This window comes from Eschrichtius robustus, chromosome 6, assembly GCF_028021215.1.
Source record: "Eschrichtius robustus isolate mEscRob2 chromosome 6, mEscRob2.pri, whole genome shotgun sequence".
Classification (NCBI taxonomy): Eukaryota; Metazoa; Chordata; class Mammalia; order Artiodactyla; family Eschrichtiidae; genus Eschrichtius; species Eschrichtius robustus.
Window position 1 is genome coordinate 18,228,453 of NC_090829.1, and position 24,645 is coordinate 18,253,097.

At 35.7% G+C, this 24,645-nt stretch overlaps 1 protein-coding gene across 1 annotated transcript in view; it reads right to left on the bottom strand.

Moving 5' to 3' along the window:
- The window catches only part of STAG1 (STAG1 cohesin complex component), a 426,258-nt gene that overhangs the window by 77,457 nt on the left and 324,156 nt on the right, over window positions 1-24,645 (bottom strand). Inside the window, exons 11-14 of the mRNA XM_068545965.1 lie at window positions 22,406-22,504; window positions 21,811-21,890; window positions 16,271-16,378; window positions 13,148-13,262 (exon numbers count right to left, since the gene is read on the bottom strand). Of these exons, the coding sequence (XP_068402066.1) occupies window positions 13,148-13,262; window positions 16,271-16,378; window positions 21,811-21,890; window positions 22,406-22,504 (402 nt within the window). The remainder of the gene's footprint in view (window positions 1-13,147; window positions 13,263-16,270; window positions 16,379-21,810; window positions 21,891-22,405; window positions 22,505-24,645) is intronic.

Sequence of the window (24,645 nt, forward strand, 5' to 3'; positions counted from 1 at the left end):
ACATAGAACGTTAAGTACTATTTCATATTTCAGTTATATGTTCTTGTATTTGTGAGAGAAAATGGTTTTTGCATCATGAGGAGTGGCCTGAAAATGTGTGAAAGTCACCTTGGTAGACCTACTGATTATCTACTGATATCATGGCACATTTGGCACGTGAGTTGCTTTTCTTCCTCATTCCTAATTCTATCATTATTCTTAACTTCTATGAAAAATTTGATAATCTATTTAAAGCTCTGCCTCATTTGACCTCTTGCATTCTATACTTCATTTCCACTGCATTTCAAATCTCACATTCTGGCTTCTGAAATGCCTTAGGAAAACTACGTACACACGCATACACACACAACACCCCACAGTTTCCCAATGTTTTTTGTCGAAGCCAGAGTAGATACTATTGATTAGCATCTCTGCTTAAGGAAGAAGATGGACAAAGGTTTGCAGCCAGGTCTATTCAAACTTTCTAAATCACATATCCTAGGAAAATATCCCTAGACCATAAGTAACATCATTCCAACAGTGACAGGCACAAGTAGTGCACAATCTGGTGTCAAAAATGAAAATTAACAGCAGAAAACAGAAAAACCAATAGTTTCCAAAAAATAGGCTATTAAGCCTATGCTGAAATGGAGTTATTATTTAGTGGGTACAGAGTTTTCAATGTAGGAAAATATTGAAAAAGTTCTGGATATCAATGGCAGTGACAGCTGCACATCCATGTGAATGTACTTAATGCCAATGAAGAGTACACTTAATAATAGTTAAAATGGTAAATTCTGTTATTTCACCAAAATTAAAAAAAAAACCCTATGCTGAATAAACTTGCTTTTATGCCTGACATACTTAAACATGCCTGTAGAACAGGTATAAAAAAGTTCACAATTATATTTTTTGGTGGATTATACCTTCTATACATATCCTCTCTGCCCCTCTTAATGCTTCTGGCCCTCAATTCTGGTTTATCTTACATGATATTGTCCTTTCAGCTTTCTGTAAGCCTTTGTTAACTACATCCAGCATTTATCCAGTTTGTTTACTTCCTGTGTTAAATTTTTGATTAAGGTGTGTTTGTAAACATTTTAATTCCTTTATTTCAACCCTAAATGACAATCTGCCTTTTTAATAAAGCATGTTAGTCTATTTACATTTATTGAGATTACAGATGTTGGCATCTGCTTCCCTGTGCTCTCCTGATGACATTTTCTTTTTTTTTAAGCTGTGCTTCCTGCAGAGTTTTATTTTCTAACTTATATTTTTTCCATCACCAAGATCACCAAAAATAATTTTCAGACACCTGCCTTAAGCTTCACAACCATATTATTTAGGCTTAGTTCTAATTTTTTTCAGATTTATTTGCTCACCAGTACTTCTTATATTCCTTATTTTCCTGTTATTGCATCCATTTTTCATTTTGCTAGAAAACACCCTCAAGTAATACCCTGCATATAGAGTACATAGGTAGTAAACATTTTAATTGCCTATCCTTTGATTAGTTCCTCCCCTCCATTCTCTCTCTTTTCTTTACAGAGTTTCTACTAGATAATATAATAAACTTTCTTAATCTGTACTCCCTGTCTCTTAATTTATCTCTCATACTTTTCATTTCTTTCCTCTTTTGCACTACTTCCTGCAAAAATCCCAATCTTTGGTTATGTCTATTCAGGTCATTTAATAATCCACCTCTCACCTACATTTTGGAATACATGTTTTTAATTTCTAAGAAGCCTCTTCCTCTTTCATAATTGCTTCTTCTTATATTTGGGGGCATTAATCAAAAATTTTCATCAGGGGCTTCCCTGGTGGTGCAATAGTTAAGAATCCGCCTGCCAATGCAGGGGACACAGGTTCAAGCCCTGGTCCAGGAAGATCCCACATGCCGCAGAGCAACTAAGCCCGTGCGCCACAACTACTGAGCCTGAGCTCTAGAGCAGCGAGCCACAACTACTTAGTCTGCATGACACAACTACTGAAGCCTGCGTGCCTAGAGCCTGTGCTTCACAACAAGAAGCCCGTGCACCACAATGAAGAGTAGGCCCTGCTCGTTGCAGCTAGAGAAAGCCTGCACGCAGCAACGAAGACCCAACTCAGCCAAAAATAGTAAATAAATAAAAAATAGATACCTAAAATTAAAAAAAAAAAAATTCATCGGTATGTTGAGCCTTGTGTTTCTTTTTCATGATACTGATTTTTTTCAAGTTTCAGTGTTTCTTGGTTGCCGGTACATATATATTAATGAGCCCAGACTCAAGAATACTGGTAGCTAGAATCCTTTTCTTGAATCTGGTTGCAAAGTCCTGGCTTCCTTGGTTGTGTAGGAAAGTGGAAAAAGGGGATCTATAATCAGGTAGGCTTTTCCTCTAATTGTAGGTATGCGCTTTGCATTTTGAGTGCAGAAGTTCCCTCTCCCTACTGATGGCCATACATATCTGGGGTATTTATTCACTACTTTGCTTTTCAGACCAGTGCCCACATCCCAAATGCCTGGACCAGCATTTCTAAAGTGAGGAATAAGCTCCTCTAAAGGGCAGACACTTAATTACTACTGACAGCTTACTCCTTTCACCAGCCTTTGTTGCTCTGATCTTTAATGTATTTCAGATTTCTACCAGAAAATCTCGAAAAGATTTTCCCTCTTTTCGTCTCCTGTGGGGGTATGGGTTACTTAACTCTACTGGAATTCACAGTCATTTACTTTACAGTTTCCACAAATTCTTCACTGTCCTGGTCAACTGGTGATATCTCATTCATTTTGACTTTTTTATCATGAGGTTTTTCAGTTGTATGAGTTGCTGGCACAATTCAAGGCTTTAAATAGTATAATTTCAGTAGCACTGGCATTTTTAAGGATGACTTTTCTATGCCTTAAACCAAGGCATATTAAAATTTAACTCAAGAATGTTGTTATCATTCTAGAAATTTTTTGTGTGTATATTCTCAATATAGATGCAAACTTCTTTGAGCATTTCCTCTTTCTGACTGTAAGGAGGTGGCTTAGTAGAATGCATTCTGTTAACACCAATAACCACTTAGTTTCAAACTCAGCGTGTATACCAGCAGGACATGATAATGCGTTGGCCCATTTTCTGATTAAGAGTTTCAAATTCACCAGTATTAGCGACAACAATCAGTATAACATGGTCTGTCAGGAATTGGCTTGATATAATATTTATGATACAGTCTTCCTGTCTTGGGGCATGTGTGATGGCCACATAACTTGCTACTCTCAAATCTCTATAAGAAAAGATCCATGTCCAAGAAAAAAAAATTTTAACGTGGCCAATAGGGTAAAAGGTTACAATCGCCTTTCAGACACTTCATACCATGGACCTTCTATTCGTAGCAAAAGATGAAGCTGTAAGAAGGAAGGCCTTGAAGCATTCTCGATGGCTATAAAAAAACCCCTGGGATTCAAAAGGATCTGGAGGGCTTCCCTGGTGACACAGTGGCTAAGAATCCACCTGCCAAGCTCTTTGGTGGGGCTAATGGTGGACCCTGGGAGGGCTCACGCCAAGGAGTACTTCCCAGAATTTCTGCTGTCAGTGTCCTTGTCCACGTGGTGAGCCACAGCTGCCCCCTGCCTCTGCAGGAGATGCTCCAACACTAGCCACCCAGTTTCCAGATATATTCAGGTCAATGGACTGACTCAGCCTGACCTCCTGCCACATCCCCCTGGTGGTCTGTGCTATTGGTCAGCACTTCGCTCTGAAGGAGGTGGGCTCACCATCAGTCTAGGTGTGTGTAGTGGAAATCGTGACAACCATCCTGCCACAGGTACGTGTGGCTGACAGGGTCTTGGTGCTCTGGCCAGGTGTCAGGCCTGAGCCTCTGAGGTGGGAGAGCCAAGTTCAGGACATTGGACCACCAGAGACCTCCCAGCCCCATGTAATATCAATCGGCAAGAGCTCTCCAAGAGACTTCCATCTCAACGTGAAGACCCAGCTCCACTCAACGACCAGCAAGCTCCAGTGCTAGACACCCCATGCCAAACAACTAGCAAGACAGGAACAAAACACCACCCATTAGCAGAGAGGCTGCCTAAAATCATAATAAGTTCAGACACCCCAAAACACACCAAGGGACGTGGTCTTGCCCACCAGAAAGACAAGATTCAGCCTCATCCACTAGAACACAGGCACTACTCCCCTCCACCAGGAAACCTACACAACTCACTGAACCAACCTTACCCACTGGGGGCAGACACCAAAAACAATGAGAACTACGAACATGCAGCCTGTGAAAAGGAGACCCCAAACACAGTAAGTTAAGTAAAATGAGAAGAAAGAGAAATATGCAGCAGATGAAGGAGCAAAGAAAAAACCCACCAGACCAAACAAATGAAGAGGAAATAGGCAGTCTACTTGAAAAAGAATTCAGAGTAATGATAGTAAAGATGATCCAAAATCTTAGAAATAGAATGGAGAAAATACAAGAAACGTTTAACAAGGACCTAGAAGAACTAAAGAGCAAACAAACAGTGATGAACAACACAATAAATGAAATTAAAAATTCTCTAGAAGGGCTCAATAGCAGAATAACTGAGGCAGAAGAACGGATAAGTGACCTGGAAGATAAAACGGTGGAAATAACTACTGCAGAGCAGAATAAAGAAAAAAGAATGAAAAGAATTGAGGACAGTCTCAGAGACCTGTGGGGCAACATTAAATGTACCAACATTCGAATTATAGGGGTCCCAGAAGAAGAAGAGAAAAAGAAAGGGACTGAGAAAATATTTGAAGAGATTATAGTTGAAAACTTCCCTAATATTGGAAAGGAAATAGTTAATCAAGTCCAGGAAGCACAGAGAGTCCCATACAGGATAAATCCAAGGAGGAACACGCCAAGATGCATATTAATCAAACTGTCAAAAATTAAATACAAAGAAAAAATATTAAAAGCAGCAAGGGAAAAGCAACAAATAACATACAAGGGAATCCCCATAAGGTTAACAGCTGATCTTTCAGCAGAAACTCTGCAAGCCAGAAGGGAGTGGCAGGACATATTTAAAGTGATGAAAGGGAAGAACCTACAACCAAAATTACTCTACCCAGCAAGGATCTTATTCAGATTCCACGGAGAAATTAACACCTTTACAGACAAGCAAAAGCTAAGAGAATTCAGCACCACCAAACCAGCTTTACAGCAAATGCTAAAGGAACTCCTCTAGGCAGGAAACACAAGAGAAGGAAAAGACCTACAATAACAAACCCAAAACAATTAAGAAAATGATAATAGGAACATACATATCAATAATTACCTTAAATGTAAATGGATTAAATGCTCCAAACAAAAAACATCGACTGGCTGAATGGATACAAAAACAAGACCCGTATATATGCTGTCTACAAGAGACCCTCTTCAGACCTAGGGACACATACAGACTGAAAGTGAGGGCATGGAAAAAGATATTCCATGCAAATGGAAAACAGAAGAAAGCTGGAGTAGCAATTCTCATACCAGACAAAATAGACTTAAAATAAAGACTCTTACAAGAGACAAAGAAGGACACTACATACATTGATCAAGGGATCAATCCACGAAGAAGATATAACAATTGTAAATATTTATGCACCCAACATAGGAGCACCTCAATACATAAGGCAAATGCTCACAGCCATAAAAGGGGAAATCGACAGTAACACAAGCATAGCAGGGGACTTTAACACCCCACTTTCACCAATGGACAGATCATCCAAAATGAAAATAAGTAAGGAAACACAAGCTTTAAGTGACACATTAAACAAGATGGACTTAATTGTTATTTACAGGACATTCTATCCAAAATCAACCCAGTACACTTTCTTCTCAAGTGCTCATGGAACACTCTCCAGGATAGACAATATTTTGGGTCACAAATCAAGCCTTGGTAAATTTAAGAAAATTGAAATCGTATCAAGTATCTTTTCCAACCACTTTGCTATGAGACCAGATATCAATTACAGGAAAAAAACAGTAAAAAGTACAAACACAGGAAGGCTAAACAATATGCTACTAAATAACCAAGAGATCACTGAAGAAATCCAAGAGGAAATAAAAAAATACCTATAAACAAATGGAGCAAAAGAAGTTCTAAGAGGGAGGTTTATAGCAATACAATCTCACCTCAAGAAACAAGAAGAATCTCAAGTCAACAACCTAACTTCATACCTAAAACAATTAGAGAAAGAAGAACAAAAAAAACCCCAAAGCTCACAGAAATAAATAAATAAAGATCAGATCAGAAATAAATGAAAAAGAAATGAAGAAAATAATAGCAAAGATCAATAAAACTACAAGCTGGTTCTTTGAGAAGATAAACAAAATTGATAAACCATTAGCCAGACTCATGAAGATAAAATGGGAGAAGACTCAAATCAACAGAATTAGAAATGAAAAAGGAGAAGTAACAAATGTCACTGCAGAAGTACAAAGGATCATGAGAGATTACTACAAGCAACTATATGCCAATACAATGGACAATGTGGAAGAAATGGACAAAGTCTTAGAAAAGTATAACCTTCTGAGACTGAACCAGGAAGAAATAGAAAATATAAACAGACCAATCACAAGCACTGAAATTGAAACTCCGATTAAAAATCTTCCAACAAACAAAAGCCCAGGACCAGATGGCTTCGCAGGCAAATTCTATCAAACATCTGGAGAAGAGCTAACACCTATCCTGCTCAAACTCTTCCAAAATATAGCAGAGGGAGGAACACTCCCAAACTCATTCTACGAAGCCACTGTCACCCTGATATCAAAACCAGACAAAGATGGCACAAAAAAAGAAAATTACAGGCCAATATCACTGAGAAACGTAAGATGCAAAAATCCTCAACAAAATACTAGCAAACAGAATCCAACAGCACATTAAAAGGATCATACACCATGATCAAGTGGGGTTTACTCCAGGAATACAAGGATTCTTCAATATACACAAATCAATCTATGTGATACACCATATTAACAAAGTGAAGGATAAAAACCATATGATCATCTCAATAGATGCAGAAAAAGCTTTCGATAAAACTCAACACCCATTTATGATAAAAACCCTCCAGAAAGTAGGCAGAGAGGGAACTTATCTCTACATAATAAAGGCCATATATGACAAACCCACAGCCAACATCGCTCTCAATGGTGAAAAACTGAAACCATTTCCTCTAAGATCAGGAACAAGAGAAGGCTGCCCACTCTCACCACTATTATTCAACATAGTTTTGGAAGTTTTAACCACAGCAATCAGAGAAGAAAAAGAAATTAAAGGAATCCAAATCAGAAAAGAAAAGTAAAACTGTCACTGTTTTCAGATGACATGATACTACACATAGAGAATCCTAAAGATGCTACCAGAAAACTACTAGAGCTAATCAATGAATTTGGTAAAGTAGCAGGATACAAAGTTAATGCACAGAAATCCCTTGCATTCCTATACACTAATGATTAAAAATCTGAAAGAGAAATTAAGGAAACACTCCCGTTTACCACTGCAACAAAAAGAATAAAATACCTAGGAATAAACCTAGCTAAGGAGACAGAAGACTTGTTCATAGAAAACTATAAGACACTGATGAAAGAAATTAAAGATGATACAAACAGATGGAGAGATACACCATGGTCTTGGATTGGAAGAATCAACATTGTGAAAATGACTATACTACCCAAAGCAATCTATAGATTCAATGCAATTCCTATCAAACTATCAATGGCATTTTTGACAGAATTGGATAAAAAATTTCACAATTTATATGGAAACACAAAAGACCCCAAATAGCCAAAGCAATCTTGAGAAAGAAAAATGGAGCTAGAGGAATCAGGCTCCCTGACTTCAGATTACACTACAAAGCTACAGTAATCAAGACAGTATGGTATTGGCACAAAAACAGAAATATAGATCAATGGAACAGGATAGAAAGCCCAGAGATAAACCCACACACATATGGTCATTTTCCCTTTGATACAGGAGGCAACAATATACAATGGAGAAAAGAGAGCATCTTCAATAAGTGGTGCTGAGAAAACTGGACAGCTACATGTAAAAGAATGAAATTAGAACACTTCCTAACATCATACACAAAAATAAACTCAAAATAGATTAAAGACCTAAGTGTAAGGCCAGACACTATAAAACTCTTAAGAGGAAAACACAGGCAGAACACTCTATGACATAAATCACAGGAAGATCATTTTTGACCCACCTCCTAGAGAAATGGAAATAAAAACAAAAATAAACAAATGGGACCTAATGAAACTTAAAAGCCATTGCACAGCAAAGGAAACCATAAACAAGACGAAAAGACAACCCTCAGAATGGGAGAAAATATTTGCAAACGAAGCAACTGACAAAGGATTAATCTCCAAAATATACCAGCAGCTCATGCAGCTCAATATCAAAAAAACAAACAACCCAATCCAAAAATGGGCAGAAGATCTAATAGACGTCTCTCCAAAAAAGATATACAGATTGCCAACAAACATATGAAAGGATGCTCAACATCACTAACCATTAGAGAAGTGCAAATCAAAACTACAATGAGGTATCACGTCACACTGGTCAGAATTGCTATCAGCAGAAAATCTACAAACAATAAATGCTGGAGACGGTGTGGAGAAAAGGGAATGCTCTTGCACTGTTGCTGGGAATGTAAATTGATACAGCCACTATGGAGAACAGTCTGGAGTTTCCTTAAAAAAATAAAAATAGAAGTACCATATGACCGAGCAATGCCACTACTGGGCATATACCCTGAGAAAACCATAACGCAAAAAGAGTCATGTACCACAATGTTCACTGCAGCTCTATTTACAATAGCCAGGACATGGAAGCAACCTAACTGTCCATCGACAGATGAATGGATAAAGAAGATGTGGCACATATATACAATCAAATATTACTCAGCCATAAAAAAGAAATGAAATTGAGTTATTTGTAGTGAGGTGGATGGACCTAGAGTCTGTCATACAGAGTGAAGTAAGTCAGAAAGAGAAAAACAAATACCGTATGCTAACACATATATATATATGGAATCTAAAAAAAAAAAAAAAAGGTTCTGAAGAACCTAGGGGCAGGACAGTAATAAAGACGCAGACGTAGAGAGTGGACTTGAGGACACGGGGAGGGGAAACGGTATGCTGGGACGAAGTGGGAGAGTGGCATGGACATATATACAATACCTAATGTAAAACAGATAGTTAGTGGGAAGCAACCACATAGCACAGGGAGATCAGCTCCATGTTTTGTGACCACCTAGAGGGGTGGGATAGGGAAGGTGGGAGGGAGATGCAAGAGGGAGGAGATATGGGGATATATGTATACGTATAGCTGATTCACTTTGTTATACAGCAGAAACTAACACAACATTGTAAAGCAATTATACCCCAATAAAGATGTTAAAAAAAAAAAAATCCGCCTTCCAATGCAGGCAACATGGGTTCCAGCCCTGGTCTGGGAAGATCCGACACACCACAGCGCAACTAAGCCCGTGCGCCACAACTACTGAAGACCTTGTGCCTGGAGCCCGTGCTCCGTGACGAGAAGCCCCTACTCAACGCAACTAGAGAAAGCCTGCGGCAGCAACGAAGACGCAATGCAGCCAAAAACAAACAAATAAATAAAATAAATTTATTTTTAAAAAAAAAGGATCTGGAACCCTAACAACGACACAAAAGTTTACTTTCTAAACAGTTTTTTGTAACATAATTTTATAAAAACAGCATGAAAATCAGGCATCTGCAAGCATTCTTTGTACTCCTTGGGAATTAGATGAACAAAAAAGGTAGCTCATTAATGGAGAAAGAGTCATTGTACAGCAAATAGATAATCAGAATTATATTAAAATTTATGTATAAGTTATATAACATAAATTAAAATTATATTTATTGTCTAGGTGAACTTTACCTTGCTATATCTAAGTATAATTTATTTTATAGGTGTCCTCTAATCCTGTATATAACAAACTAATCTTATTCTCCTGGTGACTTTAATTACAATTTTCCGGGTGTGTTCCCATTTATCTTTAATTGGCTTCAAGGTTACTCATAAATATTTTACCTCATGTTTTTTCTGCCCTGCTCACTTCTCTGTCGAATAGTTAAATACACTAAAGGAGTGCACTGTATAATGGAATCTTACACTTATACCTTTTATGAAAAATCATTTACAGTGCAAATAACCATTCCAAATTATTAAGCCTAAAATTTCTAAATACTCTTATATTGGCTTTTATTCTCTGCAGAAGCAGAGCCAGCTATTGGTGAAGCTTGAAAAACATATTAAAAAAGAACTCCAAAAAGTTATCACTCTGGGGAGATTTCCTGGTTATATCAATAATATGTCTGTTAACTTTCTGTCTTAAATTACTGTCATAATGCACCTCATCATTCCATATGCCTAGAAGGACAGTTACCATACTTCTAGATTGTCCAGAAATGTTCTGGGTTATGATTAGTGCTTTGGAATAATTATTAATAGCAGCCTTGTCAGTCTGAAAAGCATCACAGTTTGTACAGTATTATGGTCACACTACATATAGGGAAATCTGGACTCATCACATGCAAGTACCATTTATCCTACTATATGGCGTGTATCTCAAATACACAAGGTATTTTTTCACTTGAAACCAATGACTGCTAAAAAGGAAAGAAAAACTAGTTTAGGCAGATCTCTTAATCTCCATCATTTCACCTATAATTCCCATATAAAAGAGGACTACTACTCCATGGACTACAAACCTCTCTCAATTCAACATTTTAGAATTCTATTACTAAAATGTTACTATTTAACATCCGAGTAAAACAAAGGAATAGGAATGATTTTCAATTCAGTTAATTCTAGTTAACTGATCAGTAATCATCTATAAGCTGGACTTATTCTACTTTATGATTTCTAAGGTCTCTTTCAATTCAACTTTGTATGTGTCTAATATATTACTGAAACACACATTACAGTAAAACAAGAGGAATTCAGAATAAGACAATCAGAAGCCCACCATATTATAAGAATATGGCTTTAATAAGCATTCAGCTCCAGGTGTACACAAGAAACCCTTAAGTATGATTTGCAGTTGTTTTTGCAGCTGACAAGAATGCCACAGAGGAGAACTGGGAAATATATTTTAATGTTCTTGTAATACTTTAGTAAACAGCAGCAAACACACGAAACAGCAGTACCATTTGAAATATACAGCAGTAATAAAACATCACAAATTACTGCTTTATACAGAAGATGAAACTGTGTAAAACTAAGTACTTAGGGATTTTAATATATCAAAAAGTGAAGTCCTTGGGCTTTCAGAGATCCAAAACATTTTCTTTCAATTAATAATCAAGTTAAAGTAGCCTGATCATCATATTCCCTGAACTTTTCAGCAGTTTAAATAGTATATGCGTGTCTCATCCCTATCAAATTTTGAAATTACTGTTGCTGTTAAAGTCAAATTTTTAAATATGACTTGACTGTTGCAAAATACTTTTAATCCCATTTCTTTAAAACCTAAAGGGCTAAGGATTTAATTTGAATAGTCTACCAGAAGTGTGATATTTATTAAGTACTTAGTGTTTTACCTTAAACATTCACAAACATCTGTATTTTACTCCATAATCTATCCACACTTGCTTTGTTAAGAAAATAATGCTTTAAACCCTTACTATGCAAAGTGTGGTCCCTGGATTTCTGGTCCAGAAGCATAAACATCACCTAGGAGCTTGTTAGAAAGGTAGCATCTCAGACCCCAACCCAGAGCTACTGAATCAGAACTGGCATTTTAACAAGACCCCAGGTAATTTGTATACACATTTAAAACACTGTTCTTAAATTCTTAAACACGTCCTTTACTCAAATGCAACTCTCCAACTGGTTTTGTTTCTGACTTTATTCTTTCTCTATCTGTTCCCAACTCACTTAAAAGATACCGGGAATTCCTTCACCACTTCTCTGGCTCTGCTTTGCCCTAATGCCACTCTTTCCACTGAGTAAGTTCTTACATCTCTCTCTGATTTTAATTTTCTTATAGACTGCCTGTTTGTCTCTCTATTCCTCATTCCTACAGGGTTTCTCCAGCACTTTCAAACTTGAGCATACAGTCTCAAGTTTTTCTTCTTCCTGGACATTCCAATACAAACCAAAAATACTCTTCCCCCAAGTAAAGTTCAGGGTCCTAGATTTCCAGATTTTCGCCACCTTTTTTGCAACTCTGTTCCCACTCATTTATAAGCCAACAAGTTTGTTCATTCAGGGGGTCTTTAGGTTTAGTTTGCCATTCCCCCAATGTCATACCAACAGTAGGAAACACAGTTCTAATATCAAAGAACATTTAAGTGGGCAAACCAAAGTTCACTTGTGCAAACAGATTTAGATAGATAATATGTTATGGATGTTAACTGTTTAATTGATAAACTGACATGGATATGTCACATGGAATTACTGCTATGGACTTGTACAACTACTAATTTACATCTAAATTCATATTTTTCTTTCTCCTTAAATAACATAATTTTCAAACAAGATAGAACTAATGGTTTTAATAGCTTGACAATATTCATGAACTGTTTAAATAATATAATTTTTTTTTTTTTGGCCATGCCACACGGCTTGCAGGATCTTAGTCCCTGACCAGGGATTGAACCTGGGCCTTCGGCAGTGAAACCACGGAGTCCTAACCACAGAACTGTCAGGGAATTCCCTAAATAATATAATTTAAAAGGCATGGGCAAAAATTCAAGAAAAAAAAAAGCAACAATAAAAAGTATGCAGTATTACAATACAATACTATAAAACTTTAAAAATTGCTAGCCTATATTCAGTGTTAATCCACACCTGCATACATATTCCCACAAAAGGCAGAGTACTGATTCCATAATCATAAAATCAAATCCATGGAGGCAGGGAATTCCCTGGTGGTCCAGTGGTTAGGATGCAGGCTTTCACTGCCATGGACCCTGGTTCAATCCCCGGTCGGGGAACTAAGATCCCACAAGCCACGTGGCACAGCCAAAAAAAACCAAAAAAAAAAAAAAAAAACCAAAGAAAATATCCATTGAGGCAGTTTTGTAAGAAACAGGCTTGTCTTCATTTGATTAAAAAATATCGTTAATTACAATGAATTAAACAACAATTTTATTTAAAATGTAATCTAATGTTAAAACAAAATAAAGAATTATGTTAAAAATTTACCTCACTTTCAAGAAAGAAAAGAACCAGCATCCTAATAAGGTTCCCATTTGGACTGTTCCTCCCCCTCCTCTTTGCTAATGCTTCTTCTGCTTGGGGGTCATGTCTGCTAAATAGCCTGGAAGTAAGTAACAAAACAAGAACTTTACAAATTTACATGGATATGCATTTTAGTCTTTTCCTTCAACGTATAAATTATTTCAGTGTTAAAAAAAAGGAAACAGTATCAGAGATCAGGTTATTGATTTGTTTCAACACAAGTATGTAACTGATGTTTTTATAGGTCAAAAAAGTGGTTAGATCTAAACAATTTCATACAGTTCAACTACACATAAAGTGTAAAAGAAAGCTTTTTTTACTGATGACTAATCAATGTTCAAATCTTTATGAAAAACAAACTTTATTCTCTATGATAGATACTAAAGTATGTAATTTTAAATAGAGTTCTATTTTCTTAAATATCCATTTTACAGTCATGTAATTATAGAATTTAACCAAAGGCTCCAGCAATAATGGTAAAAATTCAGACTTTTAATCATGATTTACTTCTTCCACTATTTTTCTGTTTACTAACCTATTACCTAGAAACAGTATTCACCAACCCAACAGTATTGAGTAAAATGAAAGAAACATTAAATTTATAAAAATACTACTTAGTGGCAAAACTTCTAAAATATGGCAAAGAAATGACTTGAAAATTTTAATTTGCTAAGAAGACTTATTCTAACAAAACTTACGGACTACTCAAGGTGCCTTACTCCCAGGTATTGGTCCAGGTAAAAGGGATATAATACTGAACAAAGACAAAATCCCTATTCTCACTGAGCTCTCACTCTGGTGGCTGGAGACAAACAGTAGATCAATATGTACCACCTCAGGTGTTACAAGGAAATAACAACGGTCTAGGAATAGGGATATAGAGTGCTAGTTTAGACATGGAAGTCATAGTAGGCCTCTCAGATGAGAGGCTAAATAATTGAATAAAATAAGAAAAACTTCATGTGACATAAAATATAAACCAATTTCAAGCAGAAAATGAGTATTGAGAAACAGTATTTTTGGAGGGAAGGGGAAAGTATATGGCAGGGGCTATAGAAGACTAGAGTATTATCTTGAAGCTATATCTGCACAGCCATCAGACTGGTTTAAGAGAAAGTTTATTTGGGTAGCTTTCAGAGGTGGGGGGCAAATGGAAAATAAGAGGGTCCTTTACACTAAAATGTACAAATTTAAATAATTGCATTCACTGTATATAAGGCACTGAGTAATTAGCTTAATTTCTCTAATATTAAAATGTAGAATTTTCAATGACATTAAAATATTCATTTCAGATACATTTTACCATTTTTTGGATGCTTGGTATAGCTTAATACACTAGACTAAAAAACAGACTAAGTCTACGTGCAGGCACACATTTTTTTTTTTTTAAACTTTATCATGGAATTCTGGGGCTAGTCTACAGTTTACTTGTTAAGATTTTAACAGATCACAATATTAAATGGTGGGAAAATGCTGAAAGAGATCATTAAGAATCAAAAGTTCTCAAACTGAATATCTTCAGGGCAGGGGCATAAAACAAGCTTATGAAGTGAAGCTTTCATTTGCATAGGAATTGACTTCCTTTTCACAAAGAAATAAAAAATAATGGCAGCTTGCATTTGTCGATTTTTATGTAAAATATTATAATTTAAAAATCTTTAGCAAGTGTTTCAAACTTACAAAAACACAATACAAATAAAATTAAATATATCCAAAGGCTCTTTCTGATTACAGTGCTGCCAGTTTATGGCCTCTATTCTGTAGCTGACCAGCCTTTTTAGTCTATCTTTTCTTTGAAACTATAGAAGCAATAATTCTTTCTAAAAAAACACAAAGCTTTTTGAAAAGTTAAATAGAGAACAGAGTAGAATTTATTACTAGAATATAATAAAAAAGGAAGGCAAGTGAAGACTACAGTATACCCTTGATATTTGTGATAGACAACACCTCAAGATAAATATGGAAATAGCATTATTCTTTACTAGCCAATGATGTCAGAGTCACTGGCAAAGTCAATATCTTATTTTAAAAGTCATGCCTAAAAATTCTGACTTTCTTCCTCACTTTCATTACCAGCATGCCCTACTAGCCAGCTTCCTTCTTAAAGATTTTTCACATAGAAACAACTTTTTCTCACTTTGAGAGGTACCAGTGAGTAAAGAACAGTTTGTGGCTGCAGCACTGAGTTGCTGATGCTGGACGGAGGGCCAGGCCTGCTCATTACCAAAGTTAATCATTCATATACAACAGTTGCCCAGTGCATGATTTACATCTGTGCTTAGCATAATTACAAATCACAACATGCAATGGACTTCTGGGTTCACCTGTCAAAGTCACTAAGTTAAATCTATGAACAAAAACAAAAACAAAAACAAAGCAAAACATCCCCTTGCCCAAGAATATGTTTACATTTTAAGAATTAATCTACTAATAAATTATATAACATATACAGTAGACCATGATCAAAAATATATTTCATAAGAATGTTTAATTACATTCATAAACTCTCACTAGCTCTATGCTTTATGCTCTATGTCAAAAAAATAGCTCTATGCTCTATGTCAAAAAATAGATGAGATTTTGCTTTTAAACTGTAACTGCATATATAATTTTTAGCATCATTATGGATTACTGATTAAAATAATCTTCATTCTGACAGAATGGAAAAAAATGAAAATTTGGGAGGTGTTTTGAGGATAATTTTAGATTACCAATGTTGAGAAGATAAGATGAGAACTTAGAATTTTAAAAGGGAAAAAAATTTGGTGAAATAAAATATCAGTTACTTAGGGGAGTCTTTATAAACTTCAAGCACTTCTCCTTTCTCCCCTCACATGCCTAAGCTGACTAGCTGAGAACCATCCTTTTAGATTTCAGGTCAAAGGAATATATCACAAGGGACATCATTCTCAAGGATGTGATTCATGATGTGCATGTAGGCTGTGAGAATATTATAGCCCCCAGAACTTGGGGCAATGGCCACTTCTAGCACTGTTTTCAGTCACTATTACTTTCTTTCATTAACTGTAAAACAACGACAAAACAACATATGAAAGTGGAACCTGGTTTCAAAGAGAATTAACTCACTTTTTGTGAAGGAATTCTCCAGCTGCCACAGCAACAGGGCGATGTGCTGAGTATACCAAGTGGTAAACATTTTCACAGTCTTCATTGGAAAGAGCTTCTTCACTTCCACTGAAAAATTCAGAAAGTAACACTGAGCCAAAAATATTTACTGTCAGTTCTACCTTGATTAAAATTTTGTAAGGTTCTTTATAAAAGCTCAAGCATGCTGACTTTATTTTCCTCTCTTTTTAGTCTGACTTTGAAAATAATATTTCTCTTTAACTATAAAAGACACTTAATTGTTATATAAAATTCAGAAAATACAGATAACAAAAGAAAATAAAATGTCCACATTTCTTCCCATACACACCTATGGACAATGAGTATTAATACCTTGGGATATATATTAGCCCAGTTTAGCTCAATTTCTTTAAATGTGCATAAGTTTTTTGTTAATAGGCACTGGTCATATATTTGCCCCTGTTTCACAGAGTTAAATTATTATTGTACTATGTAACTCTTTCCAGAATTGTCTATTTCAAATTATAGTTTATCACAATATTTACAATACTATTTAGTCTTCTTTCTATATAAAATGGATTCACTAGTCATAACCACTCCTCTACTAACACAAATTTCCCACCTTTCTATTCATGTATTCTTAAAGTTTGAACCTTTTCTTGGTTTGCTGGAATGTATCTTTAAGTATTTTTTTCCCAAAGAGGGAACATCTATTTCCTGATTATTAACATGATTAAAAATGTCTGACAGGAAAAAAAAAAAAATGTCTGACAGGATTATAGATTAATGACTAGATGACTATAGAATTCTTGGGCTGTACAGGTTCTTGACAAGATGTAGGGGTATAAACTCATTCTCTAGAATTCAATCCTGGAGATGCCTAGAGGCTAGGAGGAGATTGAGGGATCTGACAAATATAAATTAGAATGAACTTTGCAGCAGAATAAGGTAGCTGCATCACAGTATAAGAGAGGAACTTTAGTTCTGAATGAAAAAGAGCTGAATATCAAGGATGGGAGACAGATAGAAGCATTTTTTAAAGTACACTTTTTTCCCCCTCTCAAGAAGGCCTAAGTTTTAACCTCTTCACTTAATTACATGTATATCATCAACTCAATTAGCTAATACCCTCAGGATAAAGTTAAACTCATAGGAAAAAAATTTAACAAGATATCTCAGTAATCTAAGCTCATAAGTGAAAGGAAAGTAATCTATACCAAAAGAAGAAGAATTAACAGATGCAGAGAAAAAGAATTTAAAGATGGTATAACAGGATGTTAAAGGTGACTTAACTTGTTGTTTTGGGAAAGTTTTGGTAGAGAGCCCACAAGCCAAGAAAAATAAGGCCAGATCATTTCACGCAATGCTATAAGAGACTGGAGAGTTAGTTTTGTGAACCTTAGCTCATTTCTCACCAAAATAATATATAAGTAGACATTAGGAGATTGAGCAATATAATGAGTAGAAATCCATACTTCTTCCATGTTTCCTTTAGGCCAGATATGGAATACTTAAAGGGAGCCAGCCTGGATCGTTTTAAAAGACATTTTGCCCAACAAGAACACCTATAGGGCAAGCAACTCAAACAGAGGAAACCTGAAAGTCAGGCGCTGAGTCACACAGTAAATAGCCAGAGGAGGCACTGTCCACTCTGGGGAACTTCCCATTGTCACAAATACCTAGAGTGGGGATGAGACAAGAGGGAAAGGGACAGGACACAAAATGCTAGATAATGAAGAAGGGGAGCAGCTGTTGGGATGCTAAGATAGGCTAGAACCAGCTCAAACCAAGGTGGCTTTGAGAATAGTCGGGTCATTGACCTTTAGCTCATTATACCTTCATTGAAATACTAAAAATCACTCCCTCTTATACCGTGACAGTTCCGAGGAGGACCATAAAAGGTCAAAAAGTAGGCAGTGGCCCAATTCTTGGGAAATCCCTACTCTTCCCCAAAATAGCAAGAATATTCCTCCCACTCAGCCTATGAAATTACTTAACCCATAAAAACCTATGACCCCATGCCCCTGGGCAGATCTCACTTTCCCAGAAGACCCTGTGCCCTGGAGCCGCTCCTGCCTTCTGAGACAGATGTCATTCTGCCTATGGAATGTGTATCTCTCTAAATAAACTTGCTTTCCCTTTACTATGGTTCACTCCGGAACTCTTTGCTGTGGGAAGCCAAGGACCCTCACTTGGAGGTCCATCCTAAGGACTTCTGCAGGTTCCAGGATGACATCTCCCTCTCCTGCAACAGGGAGAGCTCTCTGAGGAATCCATAAAAGGACCAATGTACCTAATGAATTAGGTCATCTGACACAGCTGGAGGGCCATAACTATACTTTTATATAAGACATGTTTTGCCCTTATTTCCTCCAATGAAAACATAGAAAAAAACCTTAAAAATAGACTTTTGAAACTAGCCAAACCATTTTCTAAATTCATGATGAAAGTATGATTTTTTTTAGCCAAACAAGGTCTTAGATGGTTTGGAAATACTCTTTGAGGAAGTAAACTAGCCAGAAAAGACAATACTGGAGGAGTCTATGAGAGAATTACTCTTCCTTGGAAGTAAGGGAAGAAGTAATATCAAAGCAAAGTTTACTCTTATCTAAATGAGCAATTACTGAAACTAAATAAAAAAAGGAAGCAAAAAACCCCAAAAAAGGGTAAAAAAGTAATCCTTAACAATAGATTTTAAACTCTAGACAATTCCAATGAAAAAGACAAGTGGTTGGAATGTGGGTATTTTTTGTTCAAGGGAAAGACATTGATAAGCTTGTGAAATTTACAAGTAAACTATAACTAGGGGGCATAATAATTTAAAATAGAATTGAAAAGGAAAAAATTCTTCATAAATGACAAGGAAGAATGAGATGTAAGGATAAAGTGAATATTATCAGAAGATGTACAAATCATGAATAGAGAGGTACTGATCTATATATACTCTGAAGTATACCAAGCAACAACCTAAAAGGAAAGATAAGTGAACAATAGTAGTTGAAGACTTTAACACATCCTTCTGAAAAAGTAGACAAAAATAAGCAAAGGTATAGATAATTTGAATGACACTAAATAAATTCAAAGTAATGAATATAAATAACTATATATACAACATAGATATGTATTGTTTTTAAACATACTTAGAAAATTCAGAAAATTGACCAAGGTACTCAGAACACATTCTCAAATAATACAATAAAATAGAAAGAACAGCTTTAAACAATCTGATCTAGGGAGAACAAAAATTACTACTGAATAATTTTGATTAAACTGAAAATCATAAAGGTAATCAAAATACTTAGCATTGATTGTCTATGAAAATATTCTATGTCCAAATTTTTAGGAGACTAGTAAAGTAGTACTTAAAGGTATATTTGTTACTTTAAATATGATTGCTCAAAACCAAGAAAGAAATAGCTAAAAGAAGCTAGTTCTTTGAAAAGAACACTAGGATGGACAAACCTCTGCCATGACTGATCAAGAAGAGGATACAAATAAAATGAACGATGTAAACGAGAAATAACAAAAGAAATAATAAAGTTTTATGAATAAAAATATCATAAGCTATAAAATAATAAAGTTGAAAACTGTGATAAAACTGATATACTATAAAAATCATATGAAAAGCCAAAATTAATAAGAGGAAGTAAAGGTTAACTTAGATAGATAACCACTGAAGAAGTAGAAATGGTAATCAAAGACCTTTCTCTCAAAAGAAACTTAAAACTGACATGGCTTTAACAAAAGAATTCTCTCAAAATTTCAAGGAGGAATTAATCTGTCATAGCAAATTTATTTCAAAACAGAAAAAGGATGAGAAACTACTGAAGATATTTTACAAACAGTATATATCTTGATTTCAAAGTTGGGTAAGGAACAGAAAAAATGTCAAATTTACATACAACACAGATGTGAAAATCCTAAATAGGATATTAAATATAACATTGCATTTAAGCAAAATACAATGAAAACAAATATGTCATGTTCAAACAGGATTTATTCTAGAAATGCATGGGTGTTTTACCATTAGACAAATCTACCAATTTTATTCAGGCTCAACAATGTATGAAAGGAAAATCCCAGAAAACTGAGAACACGAAAGAACTTTTATCATACCAAAAACCTATCTCAGAAATAACTTTAGATGCCTTCCTAGAAAAAGAACAAAAAAATCCACTATCAGTGATACTTTCATAGTGTTCAAAGTCCTGGCTAATGGAACTAGACAAGAGAATGAAACAAAAGTTTTAAGGTTAGAAAAGGGGAAGACAGAACTGAAATTGTTTGCAGATCATATAATAATCTATGTAGTAAATTCAATACAATCAAACCGTCAACATGGATGAAAGTTCTAATAGGCTGCACATAAAAGACCAACATAAAAATTAAAGGTTTCCTTGCCTTAGCAATAACTAAGTAGAAAATATTTTTAACAGTAAATACTAACCAAATAACAATAAAACCATACAGTATTTAAGAATTAACCTAGTAAACAATGTACAATACCTCTACGAAAAAATTTAAACCTTATATAAAAGACCTAATGAGATCTGAATAAAGCAATACATCATGTTTATGTATAAACAATACATAATTGTAAAAAATTCCATTCTCTCCTAAATTTTTCATAAAATTAAATGCAGTTCTTTGTTTTGGCCATGCTGTGCAGCCTATGGGATCTTAGTTGCCCCAACCAGGGATCGAACCCATGCCCACTGCAGTGGAAGCGTGGAGTCTTAACCACTGGACCGCCGGGGAAGTCCCTCAATGGAGTTCTAATATTTAAACTCCCAACCAAAGTTTCTGAGGAATTAGACAAAAGTACTTTAAAAATTCATAAAGAAGAAAAAAAAAATCCACAAGTAGCTAAGTGGATTTTAAAAAGAAAGGCAAAGAAGAAGGAACAAACCACTAAGAGGCCATATTTATAACATACAACATATACTAGAATATAAAGCCACAATAACAAAGAATAGGGTAGTAGAGCAGAAAGAGGTAAAAAGAGATCAAAACAACAACAGACCCTGGCATACATGATGTTTGGTGTATGACAGATATAGCATCACAAAGCGGGGAGGGGAGGATTTGTAATGACTTTGCCGGGACTTGCATTCTCTCACCTAGATTCTTCCTAGTTTTTAGTCAAAGCTCTACAGATGAAACTAACTATTCCTATTTTTAAATCTCTATCATATTAATGACACAATTTAAATGCCTTATTTCCTTTCTCCTACTTCTATACCATTCCAAAGAAGCCTATTTGAAAAACCTATCCCTTTGAAGCCTTCTCTCTCTTTAAACAGAAGTATGTTACTTCACTGATACTGCATAAAAGAACTTTTATGTAAAGGAAATAGACAATATTCAAAATAAAAAACAAAGAGAAAACAAAACATTTTGTTTCAAACCTAACCTTAAAATGTGAAAGTAAAACCTAAAGTGATAAGAATATATATTAGGGTTATATATGTGAAGTACATCAATAATGCTGGGAAAAAACATTAATATATTAGCAGATTAAATTAAAATTTTATACTTACTGAAGTATCAGAGTAACCAATCGAATAGCTTCCACAGCAACATCATATTCCTTATCAAGTGTCATTGATACAATGCGATCCTGCAGAAAAGTTATAAATCAAACCAACCATGAACAGAAAGTAAGTGGAGACAGATCTGAGGTAATGTCTTTGGGGGAATTCATGGAAGACTAATGATAGATTAATCTAATGATGATTAGATTAAATGGAAAGCTTTACTATTGAAACCATATTATCAGAGTCCTACGCACACACAGGAGGTGTTATAAATGTTTATAATATAAAATCTTTCTCATCAACTGGCATTCTCTAACAGAGACAAACCTTACCTTGCAAAATTAATATAACTATAAAAAAGTTGTCTATGAAAAAAATCTTATTTTAAGCAGGTGAGCCTTCTATTGAAGGTAATGAATAAGAACTCATGTTGGTAATATCTTTTGTAAAGCAGAGATTCATCTATTTAATACAGGTTCATTTAAACAATATGCTGTAAAGAATATGACCTAAACACTTGTTATGGTAATGTCATTTGCTAAACTAGCTAAAACGAGCATTTTTAAAATGAAAAAGAAAATAAGCTAAGCATTCTTACCTTGAATCGGTTAGTGAATAGCTCCAATTTGGGGAATAATTCTCTATTGGTATACAGACTTTGTAGAGCTTTCAAACACTTCAGCCTGACTTCTCCTTGCTTCAGAAATACAAACAAAAACACAACAGAAGCAGTCAATTCCATGCCACAAAAGTTGAAAAGATTTTCAAGTCTATATGAAGACTAAAGTCATTTTCAGCTTAATCATTCAATTTACTTCATATTGTAATTCAACATAAGGTGGAACCAAGCAATTCTATTTGCACTTACATTTAATTAAAAATGCATTAAAAATCCCTTCGTTACTTGAGAGTAAGCTACACCTTTTTCAAATGTGTATCAACTCTGGTTCAACATGAAATACTTCCCACATTATACTGTGGCACTCCGAGAGAATTTTTGACCTACGATTTTAATTAAAGAAGGGTATGTTAATTTGTCCGTCCTGTAGAAAAATCTAATTTCATATTAAAGGGTCATCATTTATTCATTTCACAAATATTTACTGGATACCTTTTACTTTCCAGAAAGAGCAGTTAAGAAAACATGATAAAGGGAAGAATGTTTAAAAACAGAGGCAAAATGATAGAGTGATGTGTCCTGGGCTGCTATTTACTAGGGAAATATAATAAAATTATTAACTTGGAGTAGAAGATGTTGGTGATCAAAGTGCATTCCGGGTCATCTAGAAATTTAGCCAACTCTCAAATGATGAAAAAGAGAACGAAGTTTCTGTGTTCAAAAAGCAACATGTTGGGGACTTCCCTGGTGGTCCAGTGGGTAAGACTCCACGCTCCCAAGCAGGGGGCCTGGGTTTGATCCTTGTTCGGGGAACTATATCCCACATGCCGCAACTAAGAGTTCGCATGCTGGGACTGAGTCCACGTGCTGCAACTAAGAAGGCCCCATGCTGCAACTAGGAGTCTGCATGCTGCAACTAAGAAGCCTGCATGCCGCAACTAAGAGTCCACATGCCCCAACTAAGAGTCTGCATGCCGCAACTAAAGATTTCCGCATGCCCCAACAAAGACCCAGGGTAGTCAAAAAAAAAAAAAAAAAGCAATATGCTGTAACAGTAGGAGTCCAAGTTTTGGAATCAGACAAAGCTAGATTTCCAATTCTATAGCTTAGTAGCTACATGAGAGATGGCAAGTATATTAATCACTCTGATACTCACTGTTCTCATTTATAAAATATGATACCTTCATAAGGTTGTTATAAAATTTGAATGCTGGTAAAAGTTTTAACAACCAGCTCTGGGGGATGGGGCCCTGAATTGTTGCATTTGCAGATTTCTGTGATGTGATTACTCCCTCCATGGTCAATTTCAAGCTACCAATGATACTGAACTCATATAAGTGAATGGATGTGCATAATCACTCTCTTGAAAGCTGATTCAAGGTAGCTCGAGCACACCACTGAATGAGACAATGCTTGCTGGTAAAGTCTCTAGCACATAGGAGGTACCTGTGGTAGATGCTGTTGATGTCCCGCCCAGATGTCCAAATCCTAATATACAAGGTTAATCTTCCTGCTTCTTCCTGTATTGACAACTAATGGCGCTTTTCTGCATCTTTCTCTGGAGAATTGACCATGGCTGAAAAGAACCACCTGGTACAAAGATTCCTATGCTCTACCTTGCCTCTCCTGTCCACACCCTTTCCCTCCTTCAGGATGAGGCTCATAGCCAGTGGGGAATGATACAGGAGGGTAAAAGAGCCCAACCTCCTTGCCTCAGGACAGTACAACCTCTGAGGTGCAATTTATTTTTCAAAGTTCCTTCTGAGATGATGCTCAGACAAAACTTCTTCTGAAACCACATTTCTGTTAGTGTGTCTCCTGCTTAATCCTATATTCCTCACTTTCTTAGAGGCTTCTCAGGGGACTACAAACCTCAATGTATCACTAGCACAAAAATCTCTGACTAAGGCTGGGCTTCTAAGGAATGTGACCTGAACAGTTGGTACCAAGAGTAGTCCTAAGAAGCAGACCTTAATGATGGGATTCTGAGGTTGGATCACTTAAAGGAAGGACTACTATGAGGAAGGACTCAATTTCTGGTTGTAAGTGAAGTTAACGATAGTCTCTGACACAGAATAGCAGCCATTTGCTAATGCACTTGCGGGTGAATGGAGATGTGCACTTAGCTTGTACAACATGCCAAGCATTTGAGGGATGAGGGTAATTAATAACTATAAGGACTATGGACTAAGGACTATGGCTGTCACTGAGATGCTAAA